Consider the following 13,292-nt stretch of genomic DNA (forward strand, 5'->3'; position numbering starts at 1 on the left):
TACGCTGTCCGAAGCAGCAGTTGTTCCTACTCACATGCTGACGGCTTCATGCATTCATCTATCCAACGTCTCGCGTCCACGGCCCTCCCATGCTCTTGACTTGGAGCGTGCATTCCACAACGCGTATAAGGATTACGCCACGACCCTTGCACCTCGCTCATCTCCTCCCATAAGCCTGCTGCTGAAACCCCGGCGGCATTCCCGGCGGCATCCCAGGCGGCGCCCCAAATCCGGGCGGCGGCGCCGGCATCCCCGGCATCCCCTGACCTGGCATTGGGAACCCCGGCGGCGGCGCGCCAGGAGGCGGGAATCCCGGTCCCTGCGGAGGATTAAATCCAGGCGGCATAAAGCCCGCCGGCCCTCCGTACCCAGCCTGCGACGGCGGTGGCCGCGCCGGAAGGCCCGACGGTGGAGGCGGCAGCGGATTCGACGCGACGGGCCGCGGCGGCGGCACGCTTTGGTATCCCTGCCCGCCATGGTGTCCGAAGCCTGCAGGCGCATTTGGCGCGCCGTTGATGCCGCGGCCGTCGCCGTTGAGCATGGCCTGCGGCGCGGCGGGCGCGGGGCTTTGGAAGAGTTGGGGGGGCAGCGGCTGCGGTGCGAGCTGGACGTTGTGTTTGCGGGCTTGGGCGGCGAGCATGCGCTCCGCTTCGTCGCCGTGCCGCTCGCCTTTGCCGTCCTTTTTGTAGGCGTATTGGACTGTGATTTCTTTGTTCATGAGGTACTGGCCGTGCATGTTGGCGATGGCTTCGTCGGAGGCTTCGAAGTTGGAGAAGGAGACGAAGCCGTAGCCTTTGGAGAGGTTGGCGTCGTCGCGGGCGATCTGGGGGGTGGTGGGTGTTAGTGGATGGGGGACAGAGGAGAGGGACACGGGGCAGTGGTGGAAGCATACCTTTGGCGCCGATATGATGCCGCCGAATCGGCTGAAGGTGTCGAAGAGCGTCTTCTCGTCTACCATGGGGTCGAGATTGCCGATGAAGAGCTCCGCGCCTACTTCCACGGTCTTTTGCTTGTCTGCTGACGCCTTGTTCACCCGGATCGGTTTGCCGTACAGGCGCACCTGGTTCATGATCTTCGCCGCATAGTCCGCATCCTCCTCGGTCTTGAACTCGACGAAGCCGTAGCCTTGGTGGGTTTGCGTGACGCGGTCTTTGGGTAGGTGGACATTTGCGATGCGGCCGGCTTGGAGCATCAGCTCCCACACCATGTGGTCCGTTACTCGCTCATCGAGGTTGCCGATGTAGACGGTGGCTTCCTTGTCTTGTTCCCTACAGACTGTTAGGGACGTGTATACTGATGTGCAAGATGAGGAAGACGTGCCAGTGTCTTGCGCCGGACATGTTGCACAGCGAAGAGAATTGCTGTGTTGGTGCTTCCTAGGTTGTCGTGATTACTCTGGTTGCGAGGCAACTATTCGTCAGTCCAGTTGGTGCAGAGTAAAGGTTTTGGAGTATAGAAGAGTATGCATAAGGTAGTCGAGCATCCGCAAAGGGCTCGGGAGCTCTGACATTTTCGAGACCGCGTCTTGGAGATCACGTGCCATATCTGGCATCTCAAGTCGCGAGAAGTTACAGCATCAACCGCAATCACCACTACAATTAACTTCCGACTCACTCGCCCTCCAGAGTCCCTTCCAGCGAACTCGATCGCCATCACAATGCAGTTCTCAGAGGAGACCAAGGTTCGTCGCCCCGCAATCCTACCAGAGTGATTATGGCAGCTAACAGAGCTTTGCAGGAGCGCATCGCTCGAATAATCGATGTCTCTCGCGTTGCCATCCACTAGTACGGCTTGATCAGCGGCTGCTGGAGAACCTGCGTCTAACATCACCACAGTGGCTATCTCCCTCTGATCCTCTACCTGGGCTGGTCTCAAAGCACCCCCCGTCCATCCCTCATCAGGTTCGAGCTCCTCGCAACTCCCACCGACTGAACTGGCCCCTACTTATGGATTATAGGCTCTTTTCTCCCCTAGCATAGATCGCAAAAGCTACCCAGAGCTCAGAAACACCAAATCTTACGTCGACCGGTATTCGCAGTCGAACTTCCGGAACACATGTACACTACACTCAGGCGGGCATAGAGGGCAGACGCATGGTGGATCACTAGGGATTGAACATGGGAAGATGCAAACAGTCGATTGCCACCTCCTCTCAGGAGCCCGACAAATTTTGAAGCCGGTACGCAGAGTCGGTGCTGAGGAGGGCCGTGTATAGTGTCCTTCGAATTCTCTGTACATCTATCGGGTTCTGTTATGCATCACTCTTCCGCTCTGTTCTTTTTCGCCGTCTACACTACAGCTGATTAGATCAGCCCTGTCATCCTCCCAACGAAGTTTCTGATAAAAACCCAGAGCCGGTAGTCATCGAAGAAGTTCGAATTCCATTGTCTGAAGACTTAGAAGGTGCTCGCCACGCATCGTCGCATGTCGGAAACGACCCCATTATTATGCAAACATTGGCAACAGCAGCAGATAGAGTCTCCCTCCGCGTGTCGAAGTTGTGTGAACAAAATTTCTATTGGTCACTTCCCATTCAATGACAACCCTAAAGCTTTATTGTAAGCGAAGATTCAAGTGTTCAATCAAAGTCTTCTCAGCAGCTTGGCCAAGAGACGCGCCTGATTGTACCTACCCCGCTTGCTTACCTTACTCAACGCCTTCGAGTTGCACGTTTTCCTGGATAGCAAAACCCATCGGTGCACAAGACGCCGAGATGTCGACCTTCGTGTATCAACCTTTAGCGTCAGACGATACCATCCGAGTGATCTGCCTCCTACCTGGGAGGGCTAAATCCAGTGTTAGATCGCACACACCAGCGTTGTTGACCCCCTGCCATATTGGACACTGTCCTACACCTGGGGAAGAACTACGGGAAAGCACGCAATACTTCTGCATGGCCACGAGTTTCCAGTAACCGAGAACCTGGAATCTTTCCTCCTGCAAGTCCGCGAGTTGGATGAGCCGCTCAGCCTGTGGATAGATGCGATATGCATCAACCAACTGGACGTTGAAGAGCGGAACAGGCAGGTGGTCCGCATGAAGCTTGTCTACGAGACATCAGCCAGGGTGGTATGTTGACTTGGGCCTCATGGTGATGGCAGTGAGGTAGCAGTGAACAAGATGAAAGCCATGCGAGACTGGTTCGAAGAGAAACAGATTATCCGTGGTACGGCAATAGCAGCTTTGCGGAGCATTTCCAAGGCCGATAAGGCGATCATTGGCGGTCCAAACGGTGCCTGAAACCCTATGACCCGATTGCGGCAACTTTTCAAGGAGAACAGAAACGATTACTCCATCGGTATCGGACCTTGCAAAGCATTGGAAAGGCTGTTCAAATGACCGTGGTGGTACCATACTTGGACGAATCCACAGCTCCTGTCAGCACGGGTTCCTCTGCGGACACCAATTCATAGCGTCTTTCACATTCGACGTGACAGCGATGGTCTTCTCGATGCTGATGGAGATGCGGCTTGCACCGGGGGTTGAGAAGCTCTCCATCGTCAACGCATTGAGCCTGACGTACTTCCGAAATGGCCGCAAGTAGGTGGGCGTTCCATGAGGTTGTCGGAGGTAATCAGCTTCCTCCGCACACATGACGCTACGGATAGCAGGGACAAAGTCTACGAGCGCTTGCCCTGGCAACAGATCTCCTTCCCGGAGATATCAAAGTTGATTACAAACTCTCGCTCAATCAAGTCTATATCGATGTTGCCGTCACTTTCTTAGCACAGATAGCAGTCTGGATTGGCTTAGATATGAATATCCAGGACAAGCACCTGACCTCCACCTTGGGTGTCCGACTGGATGTACCCGTGTGCTTTCATATTTCGCTTCTATAAGGAATGAACCAAGAAGGGCGATTCATCTGATCAGGTCTATCATGCCTGCGGGACCCCTCCGCTTCTGGGTCCTGGCACCGGTTCCGACCAAATCAAGGCTATTATCTACGAGAGAAGCTTACGCGTCACGGGACTCCGTTTCGACAGGATCGCATCTCTCAAGGAGGCCGACATCGCCGGTCTGCACAACCACTCAGTCGAAACCTCTTGGACACCAGATGACCTGGACAGTCACTACCGTCCGACTGATGAAACGCTATGCAGGGCATACCTTCGCACACTGGTAGCGGACGTTGCTGTAGGAAGAGCGCTTGGTGAGAGCCTGAAAGTGGTGGCTCGTGGACCGGAACTGCCGTGGCTGTCGAGTTACTGGGATGGAGATGCGACGCTTACTGGAGTGGAGTAGGTACAGCGATTCTGGCGCGCTCAGCATTACAAGGACGGAATGGATGTCAAAGGTACGACAATAAGCAGGAGGTTCGCTATGACCGAGCGCGGATATATCGGCTTGGTACCAAAGGACGCGGAACGCGGGGGTCTGCTTTTCATTCTGTTTGGCGGCCAGACGCCATATGTGCTGACAAGCCTTGAGACTCAAGCCACTATGGCTTCGTTGGGGAGTGTTATATCCACGGCGTTATGGACGGAGAGGCATTGCAGCTCTTGGGAACTCGCGATGCTCGAATTGAGAATATCGTCTTGGAGCAGGGTGAGTTGTATCCTACATATTGGTTCACCGCGAAGTCCCGCCAAAATATCATGACAATGAAAGTACCGCATGGCTCGGGTGATAGAAACTGCAAACTCGCCAGGTGAGAAGTACTGAAGGTACGCACTCAGAGTCTCGGACAACCTCAGGTGCCTCTAGAAGGAGCATTTACTGACCTTTCTTCAGGAGCGATAGTGAAGCTACCAGTAGTTGCTTGACAAAGACGCCTATTCATAGATGACACCCGTCATGCGCACTCTTGCGGAGATTGCGACTGAGCTTCTCAAACTTCCGAACCTAGGTCAATCTTGCATTCGCTTCCATGATGTGAAGCCCACAGCCACCAACGGCTTCCGCGTGCTTGTTCACAAAAGCCAGCGTCTAGCAGCCTGATTTTTTTTGAAATCAATGCGGAACAACAAAGAACTGACGGCCAACAAATCAAGTCCCAAGCTATAGAAACTGCCACGGCTCCACTCGGCTGCCAGACTGATCCAGCAGTTCATTTGACACAGAAGAACGTGAGACATGTCCATGGAACGAGTCACCAAAAAATTGGAGGGAATCCTAGAAGAGGAAGGCGAAAAAGTCTCTTCGCCGCCTTCTCAGCAACCACCCAGCCAACCGCCCTACCAGTCTCCGTACCCGCCCATACCTCAGCCAACCGCCAGCACACCGACCCCCGGAGCAGAAGATGGAGGAGTCCCTCCGCGGCCTTCTTGGCAGGTACCGAACCGATCACCCTACCAGTCTCCATACCCGCCAGTGCCGCCGTCGGCCGCAAGCACGCCAACACTCGTCCCGCTTCCCGAATACAACCGCCGCATCTCCGTCTACCTGTGCTCAAACCGCCACCTCACGCGGCGCCTCCACGCCGCAGCGCGGACCTACGGCATCAATGCCGACCACATCTTGCCACCCCCTCCCACGGACCAGCCCGACGCGAGCTGCATGCTGATCTACATGCCGTTTGCGCTGAGCAACGACGACGCGGTGGTCGGACTGATCACAGGCCGGGTGGGTGATGCTGTGTTCTCGACGCCGTGTTCGGTTTCGGATAGGGAGCTCTTGGAGGGTGAGGATATCGGCTGGCATCCTATGCCAGAGGAGTCTCCCTCTCATGCACACGAGTGGTGGTATCGGAGAGTGGCGAGGGGGCTGCCAGATAGGTTTGATGATGGAAATGGGGAGGCTACGCCGAGGGCTGGATCACCGGTGCGTCAATGATTGTGTGGGGTGTGTCTTTCTCTGCGGGAATGGTGCCGTTGTGGGCGCGGCAGCGTGTGGCAAGTATGAGAACGCAACGTGGGTTGTGGTTTGACGAATTGGAAGCGGCAGAAATCACGTGTGATTGGACCGTTTGGATGTTGAACAAGAGAACTACTATGCTTCTCTGCCGATGGAGAACCAACGGGGATGTATGAAACTAGATGACTGCAGACATTTGTGGATGGTTTGACAGCGATTGTGCACAATATCTGATATGTTATGACCTCGCATGTGAAATCTCTAGGCAATCCCTGAGGACTGCGAAAGCTGATGCACGGAGCAAAAGGGGAGGATTGACGGTAAATCTACTGACGCACGCTCCATGAAGCACCTGCACACTGGACCATGCCGGGTATTGCAACGAGGAACGAATTGCCTACAAACGCGCCTGAAGAGGCGGGATGAAAGATGAAAGTACAGTCATCTTCCTCCGGCAGACGCAGGTTGTTGATCTGTAAGAGAAATAGGGATGAAAGCTCCAGGAGGCACGGTTGCCACCAGAGATTGCGGTCGAATTGCCTGTGAAAAGAATAAAGAGAAAGAAAAGTACTTCATCTACTGACACTCAGCACTCGCAAGCCGTGCCATCAATCGTGGGCCTCATTGCTGGGCGTTAGCTTTATTGCGAGCTTCACAGCCATCTCAGCTACAATGTCTGTTACAGATATCTTGACAATTGTCAGTCTTGAGCTCTCTCATGACTATGCGCAAGCATCGCCGCTGCATTAAGAGGCACCCGCGTACTGTGGAACCACCCAATAAACAAGTTCTCCAGTGACTGGGTCGAAAACAAAGGGCGTAGTCAAAGTGAAGCTTATCAGTCCGTTATTATTGCCAGTGTACTCATACACTGCCGTGACTGCCGGAACCGTAGCAGCCGACACTGATGGATCTCGTGGATCAGTACTGCCGGAGACGGTCACATCCATCCTCTTTTCTGAGCCAGTGGGGATCGGCAGCAGAACTGATATGCTAGAGAATGTGGGTATGGCGGGGTTGTCAGGGCGTACCCGGACGGACCTGGCCGCGGAAGGATTCCATCTTGGGACAACGTTCCAGTTCAGCTCGGTGATGTCTATAATAACCGTCCAGTTGGTGTTTGTCGTGAAAGTAGTCGGACACCATTGAGCGCGAAGGTTGAGGTTCCAGTTGCGAATTGGATCATCCAGGGATATGGTAAACTCGGCATCTATGTATGCCGGTCCGGCGCTGACAACACCACGAGGGTTTGTATCGCCGAGCCGTGGCGAGTAGTGAAGGGGTTGTCCTGCCGAGCCAATAATGACTCCGTTGATGGAAACTGTCGTAGGCAAAACTTGGCCCGTTTCTGCGTCACGCGCCGTCACTGTGAATGTTACAGTCGTATCGCGAACTGCTCGAGATGGTATTCCAGCCAACTTGAGATCTCCCCGTAGCGCCTGTGTAAACTCGCTCTCCCTTAGTGTTGACGCATGTTCGCAGAGCATCTGCACTGCTGTGACTCTATCTTTATCATTGAGGGCATTCCAAAGCCATATGATACCGACGGCGGGATCGGCCATCTCTACAGGTGCGGATTGGACTTCTCCGTTAACCAGGATGTAGACGCTTGCGCCTGTGATCACTCCTTCGAGACGGACGTACTGGAACTCTGGGCGGAGCGGGGCAGTGATCTTGGGTGTAGGCAGCGGACTTGGAAGGGGCAGCACGTCTATGACGATCTTGTGATCAGTCCTGCAGCCCGTTTCAACAACGTAGAGCTGGCCTGGTCTGAGTCGTCTCCACGTCTTGAGCGACATGACCGATTTCTGCGCCAAGAAAGGGTCGGAGATCGGACCACGTGAATCAAAGGCTTGAATATTGGAGCCCGGATTGAGGTTAGCCAACGGTATCCAGCGCCCACATTCATAGAGGTTTGTTGTGAACTTCGGCGGGCCGACAACGCTGGAGCCTGAGGCGACCTGTACGATGGTCTCGGGACTCTGGATACCGCAACGCGATTGTCGGACAGAGATCGAAACAACGCCTTGTGGATCATCGAGCTGCAGATCCGGAGGCAGATCAACTGTCTCAGTTGTCGAGGAGGAAGGATGGTACCCAATCTGCTCTCCTATTACTGAACCTCCATGTGTATTTATCATACGCCACAGGCTCAACGTCCCGGTGGGCAACAGCTGCGAGACTGTAAGACGCCGGAGCTCACGACAGAGGCTATGAACCACAATCGGCGCCGGTAGAGCATCGAGAGGTTTGACGACACCATCCCAAGGGGCACCGTCTCTCTTGCACCGAGGGAGCTTCTGCACCATTTGGATAGAACCCTTCTTTAGTGGCAGTCCTCTAAAGCCGGTGAACGTATTGGTTGGGTTGAGCCAGATTTCCCATTGGCCTTCGTTTTGGATCTCGGTTATCGCTCCGGGTACCATACCCGTAAAGCTTCGATTGGTGTCGCATTCAATTGGAGACATCAACAATCCTGTCAGAAGCTTGTCGTAAGGGTAAGCGAACGCTGAGCATTTGGGGCAATTGGGGCTTGGACCGATTGCGGCGGCTCCATTGATTGTAGCTTCTTGGTGAATGGTGACAGCGGCATCTGCCGGAATGTCCTTCTCACGGTCGATACCGCACCAGCTCAGTGGGCTCAGGATCGTCGATTCCCCAAATCGGTCTCCGTTGATCGTCGTGATCAGCGTTGCGCCTGGCGTAAGCCCGTCGACAAGGATGTCGGTCATGCAGGTATGGAGTGTGGAAGCAAGGAATGGAGCTTCAAGGTCGACTCCAGTAACTTCTACACTGTAGTCCGTTTGAGAGCTTGTTCCACCAGCAGTCGTCTGTACCCCTTTCAAGAGATGCCGCTCCACTAGCAATGATGTCTCAAGTGGAACGAGGAACTCCCCGTCAACCTCTGAGACTCCCGATCCAACCTCGGCAGCCCCGTCATAGATTGTTACTTTAGCTCCCTTATTGACTCCAGTCGCTCGGACACTCGGAGAGAGGATCGTGACAGCGCCATGCAGCGTGATAGGCAATGGACGAGACATTGCTCGTGCTCTTTCCAGAAAGTGGTAAGTGGTGCGGGAGTATCTTCAAAATCGGGGTTATAGATGCATTCTACTCTCATGTGTACATAGCCTGGATTAGCCTGCTGAGAGGTCCAGCTCGAATTACAGGCTGATATTCTTTCATGCCCTGATATGTCTTCAGATGTAGCTTTCAGAGAGGTGGTACCGACAACGATGTTATGTTTAAGCGTTCCAAGGGCCCCCGCATCTTGGCAAATTGGGCTGAAAGATACGAGCTGAGGCTAAGACGGGAAAGACTAGATGAACAGCGGAAACGGAAATGTATTTCTTGTTCTGATGTACGCTCTCATATGGTATACGCATCTAAGCGAATGTATACTTCACTCTATGTAGCAACAACGGGCCGTTGTGGCCTTCGCAGGGATGTGCTGCATACTCACGTCTCCTTGCGGTTGATAGTAAGTAACGTGACTTGCACCTCATCCGTCTGCATTAAGCCTTTCCTTGGAGAAAACGAGTCGGATACACACTCGCTATTGGGATAACACAAAATCTCAAGGGCGATGCGTAGATTGAAGGGAAAGCAGAGGCTCGCTGTGGATGATCAAGAACGGAGGTGAAATGAGGTTGATCATGGATTTTACCAGTCCATCAAGGTGCGAGTCAGATTAATCCTCTATGGAAACAAAAGAGCATGCGTTTGTACTGTGTTTCGTCTTTTTCCTTTCTTTTTCCCTTGTGTTTTTAACTGCTTAAGAGAAACTTACATTGCGCGTCCTGCTCCGGCCCCGCAACACCGTGAGGGGGTCAACGATAGGGACTTAAGGCCCACACGTCGATTGCGCATTCAGTGAGTTGGGCCGCCTTGGCGCTGATGAGAGCGAGTGAGGCGAAATCGTTGCTAGGAGCGAAAGCCTGCAGTCACAGCTGCTGTTCAACATGACGGGATGATATCGGAACTGGATGCTGTGGTTCTAATTAAGGCGAATTCGCCACTGAGCGACGGCGAAGGGCACGCTTCGTTTGCCGGAGCAAGTGGAAGCCGCTCTGTGAACGGGCGGGCATGCGATAGGTAGGCTCGCCGCCGCGCAGCGTGGTGTTTAGCCGCGCCTATCCAGGTACCGATCTGCTGCGGGCAAATAGGGAGTGCAGTTCATTGTAAACATGAAACCGGTGGCAACCAGCGTTTCCACTGGCCCTTGGGCGATCAGCAGCTGCATGATTGTTTCGGGAGGGACAATGGACGAAAGCGCACAAAGGCGCGCTGGAGGGAGGCAAGTATCGAGCGGAGGCCCTATATTGACAGACTGCCCTCTGTGCTCTACCTTACTCAGCTGCTTTCGCACGGTCCCGTTTTATCCACTTGTCGTTGCGGCTGGCGATCTGGGGCTGTCGTGCAGGCGTCCCCCAGTCCGGCGGCCTTCAGAACAAGGTTGGTGGTGAGCCCGTCACTGTTCAGTGATCTGCCCAGGAAACAACAAAAACACCGATGCGGCCCACTTTCTTTGACCCACGAACCCGCCCTTCTGCGCTGCGATCAACCACAACCTATCCCAATCACCGCACCTCTATTCACATCAACAGCCTTAATTGACCGTCCGTCGCGGCGCGGTACAACAAGCTACGCGATAGATTGGCCGGGCTAAGCAAGCGCGCCCGCCGGCTTGATCCACACGTTTTCCCCTTTACGCTCACATAAACTTGCACCCGCACCCGCCCTTTCCACAACAGGGTCCGAAACAAGCTTCCTTCCGCCTACTACGGGCCTTCTATCAAGCCTTCTGGCGCCCTTTTGAACAACAATCACATCGCGAAGAGGCACAGCGAGCGAGCATCCTCCGCCGGGGCAGACGAGACACCCGCCAACCTGACTGCCGCAATTGCTTCCGTGCCAGCCATGGCACCATCGTGAGTGATTCTTTCATTCCCCCATCACTATGGACTGTATCCGCTCGGTCGCTGACAATCAGGCAGACTCGCTTCGGCATGGAAGTCCTTCTGGCACACCATGACCTCTGAAGACCGGCACGCATCCCACGACTCCCCCTACCGCACCGGCCAGCACATGCCGCTCCCACAAAGCCGCCATGCCCCCCTCACCTCCATCGCAACGAGTGCCATGGAGTCTCGCGCAGACGTCAACTCGCCCTACCCGCAAGACCCCTCGGACCTGTCCAATGGCTTTCTGAACTCCTCCAAGAGTCCAATGTCGCCTCACTCGCCCTACCTCCCGGGCGCGCGCTCGTCCCAGAATCGCCTGAACAGCGAAGACGCCCTTGACAAGTTCCCCTCCGCCGAGATACAGATGCAGAACTTCGCTGATGGCCTCCCGCCTCCACCGCCAGTCAGTCACAGCTGGAAGCGGATCGATCGCTGGGCCGAGGACAACTACGAAGAGCTCTTCGACCAGCTCTGCGAGGGCTGCACCCAGAACGACGTCAACGAGCTCGAGCACGAGCTTGATATGACTCTCCCAATGGACGTGCGCGACTCATTACAAGTCCACGATGGCCAAGAGCGCGGCGGCTTGCCCACGGGCATACTCTTCGGCTGCATGCTGCTGGATTGCGAAGAGATCGTCCAAGAATGGCGCAACTGGCGCAAAGTTAATGAAGAGTACCTCTCCCGCCGACCCAACAGCTACCGCGCGCCGCAGGCACCCGTGAAAGCTTTTGCTGGCGCCTCATCCTCATCTACCCCTCCTCCACCCGAGCCGAAAGCAGGGGCAATCTGGCAACAAGAGCTGCTTTCCCGCCAGGACTCGCAGCCTCCGAACGCTGTGCAGAAGGCCTATGCTCACCCGTCCTGGATCCCCTTAGCCCGCGACTGGGGCGGCAACTGCATCGCCATAGATCTCGCCCCTGGCCCTACAGGAAAATGGGGCCAGGTCATCATCTTCGGCCGCGACTACGACTGCAAATACGTCATCGCGCGCTCCTGGGCCTCTTTCCTGGCCACCGTGGCCGACGACTTGAGCCAGAGCGATAAGGTGGTAGTGGACGAGGAGACAGGCGAGCTCAAGCTCAAGGAGTTCAAGAGACAGAACGTCGACCCGCCGTATCTTGAGATCCTGCGCTGGCGGTGTGACCAGAAGTACGGACGGAAAGGGCCGAGCAGACGACCGGGCCAGCCGCTGCATCTGAACACTGGTCTCAGCGGCCCGTCTTCCCAGCAGGGCAGCGCGAGCGGGAGCCCGTACGGCAGCCCTGTCTCCACAACGACGGAGGAGCGTGGACGGAGCCCGAACAGGTTCGGAAAGAGCCCAGCTGCCAACAGCCCGAGACCACACATCTCGAGCCCTCTGGCGAGGGTCGCGGAGGCGCCAGAACCGATCAAGAGGCTCTCGGGGAACCTGCAGGGCGCGCCGAACGGGAAGGTGGAGAGACTGATTGCGTTGGATTCGCCTAGGCCGAGCAGCGAGGAGGGGAAGCGCAGTCTGGAGAAGAACAAGGAGAACGCGCAGTCTGGGGACGAGAAGGGCAAGGAGAAGGAGACGAGGACTAGCGTGCAGGAGATGAAGACTGTGGATCTATGATGTCGGCTTCTGCGTTAGGAACCAGGTGATTTGACAAGGCAGGATTGGCGCTTGAGCGTGGAGAACACACATTAGCTCGAGGGCGAATGGTATGGCGTACATCAGAAGAGGATCAGGCGAATGGAGAGAAGCAGATCAACACACACAAATGCTTTGTTTTTTCACTATACGGGTAGTCTACAGCGGGGTGGACATGCCATGGGTTGTATCAACCATCTTGGCGTTCTTCATCTCGGCGTTTTATCATCTCCGTATCTGTTCTCAGTCCCTTGCTATGCATCTCCAGCATCTGTTCTGTTCCTCCGTGGGCATCAATGCATGCGAATTGCCCTCTTGTTCTCTTCATACACCTGGGCTGCTCTGCTGCAGTGGTCCGGTTTCTTCTTTACCGAATTACCGCCGTGACGGTGCGTTGGCCCTCTGTATATCATGCAAGGGATGACGAGAGCATTGGGGCGGGCAGTAACATGGCTTTGATAGCTTTGGTCGTTGTTGCCTTCGGGTCCAGTTTCAGGCATTTGTAGCAGATTAGCGAGCTGGGATGATAGGGGAATGGAAACGATTTGCAAACTACGGTACTGCGATTAATTTGCCGCCCACGTGATGCCCTGAGGAGACGCGACGAGCATTACGCGAGATTTCGGCAAGAGATTAATAACGATAGATATCAGTAGGATATGTCAACCACCGTATGGAGGAGAAACGCTAACTTTCTCTTTGGGACTGAGTCAGCTGACGTACACGTGACTTCATCCATCTTCCTGTTGGTCTCAACTCCATAAAGATCAGATCTGGAATCGTTAGGTATTTGGAGGGGGATCTCTGCATCAAGGAGTGGTGACTACCATATACTGTTGATGGCAAATGTATCGACACCTTCCATGCATCCGCGATTGGCCCTTAGGCCATACGGCTGATGTTGTATCGTACGTGAATTC

At 54.9% G+C, this 13,292-nt stretch overlaps 5 protein-coding genes across 5 annotated transcripts; 3 read left to right on the forward strand and 2 right to left on the reverse strand.

The window, feature by feature from the left end:
- Positions 1–157: 157 nt before the first annotated feature.
- Positions 158–1,543, reverse strand: W97_05132 (uncharacterized protein; the record flags this gene model as incomplete). The annotated part of the gene is made up of 3 exons (XM_007783017.1): positions 158–823; positions 893–1,268; positions 1,509–1,543. 3 exons carry the CDS (start codon positions 1,541–1,543, stop codon positions 158–160), a joined length of 1,077 nt encoding a protein of 358 aa, XP_007781207.1.
- A 114-nt stretch (positions 1,544–1,657) lies between these two features.
- Positions 1,658–1,932, forward strand: W97_05133 (uncharacterized protein; the record flags this gene model as incomplete). The annotated part of the gene is made up of 3 exons (XM_007783018.1): positions 1,658–1,681; positions 1,738–1,784; positions 1,836–1,932. The coding sequence occupies 3 exons, from the start codon at positions 1,658–1,660 to the stop codon at positions 1,930–1,932; spliced, it is 168 nt and encodes a 55-aa protein (XP_007781208.1).
- Positions 1,933–5,082: 3,150 nt separating this feature from the next.
- W97_05134 (uncharacterized protein) lies at positions 5,083–5,775 on the forward strand (the record flags this gene model as incomplete). Its single annotated transcript, XM_007783019.1, has 1 exon — positions 5,083–5,775. The coding sequence occupies one exon, from the start codon at positions 5,083–5,085 to the stop codon at positions 5,773–5,775; it is 693 nt and encodes a 230-aa protein (XP_007781209.1).
- A 767-nt stretch (positions 5,776–6,542) lies between these two features.
- Positions 6,543–8,837, reverse strand: W97_05135 (uncharacterized protein; the record flags this gene model as incomplete). Its single annotated transcript, XM_007783020.1, has 1 exon — positions 6,543–8,837. One exon carries the CDS (start codon positions 8,835–8,837, stop codon positions 6,543–6,545), a length of 2,295 nt encoding a protein of 764 aa, XP_007781210.1.
- Positions 8,838–10,716: 1,879 nt separating this feature from the next.
- Positions 10,717–12,354, forward strand: W97_05136 (uncharacterized protein; the record flags this gene model as incomplete). The annotated part of the gene is made up of 2 exons (XM_007783021.1): positions 10,717–10,727; positions 10,794–12,354. 2 exons carry the CDS (start codon positions 10,717–10,719, stop codon positions 12,352–12,354), a joined length of 1,572 nt encoding a protein of 523 aa, XP_007781211.1.
- Positions 12,355–13,292: the final 938 nt, after the last annotated feature.

The sequence above is a fragment of the Coniosporium apollinis genome (genome assembly GCF_000281105.1).
Source record: "Coniosporium apollinis CBS 100218 chromosome Unknown supercont1.24, whole genome shotgun sequence".
Classification (NCBI taxonomy): domain Eukaryota; kingdom Fungi; phylum Ascomycota; class Dothideomycetes; genus Coniosporium; species Coniosporium apollinis.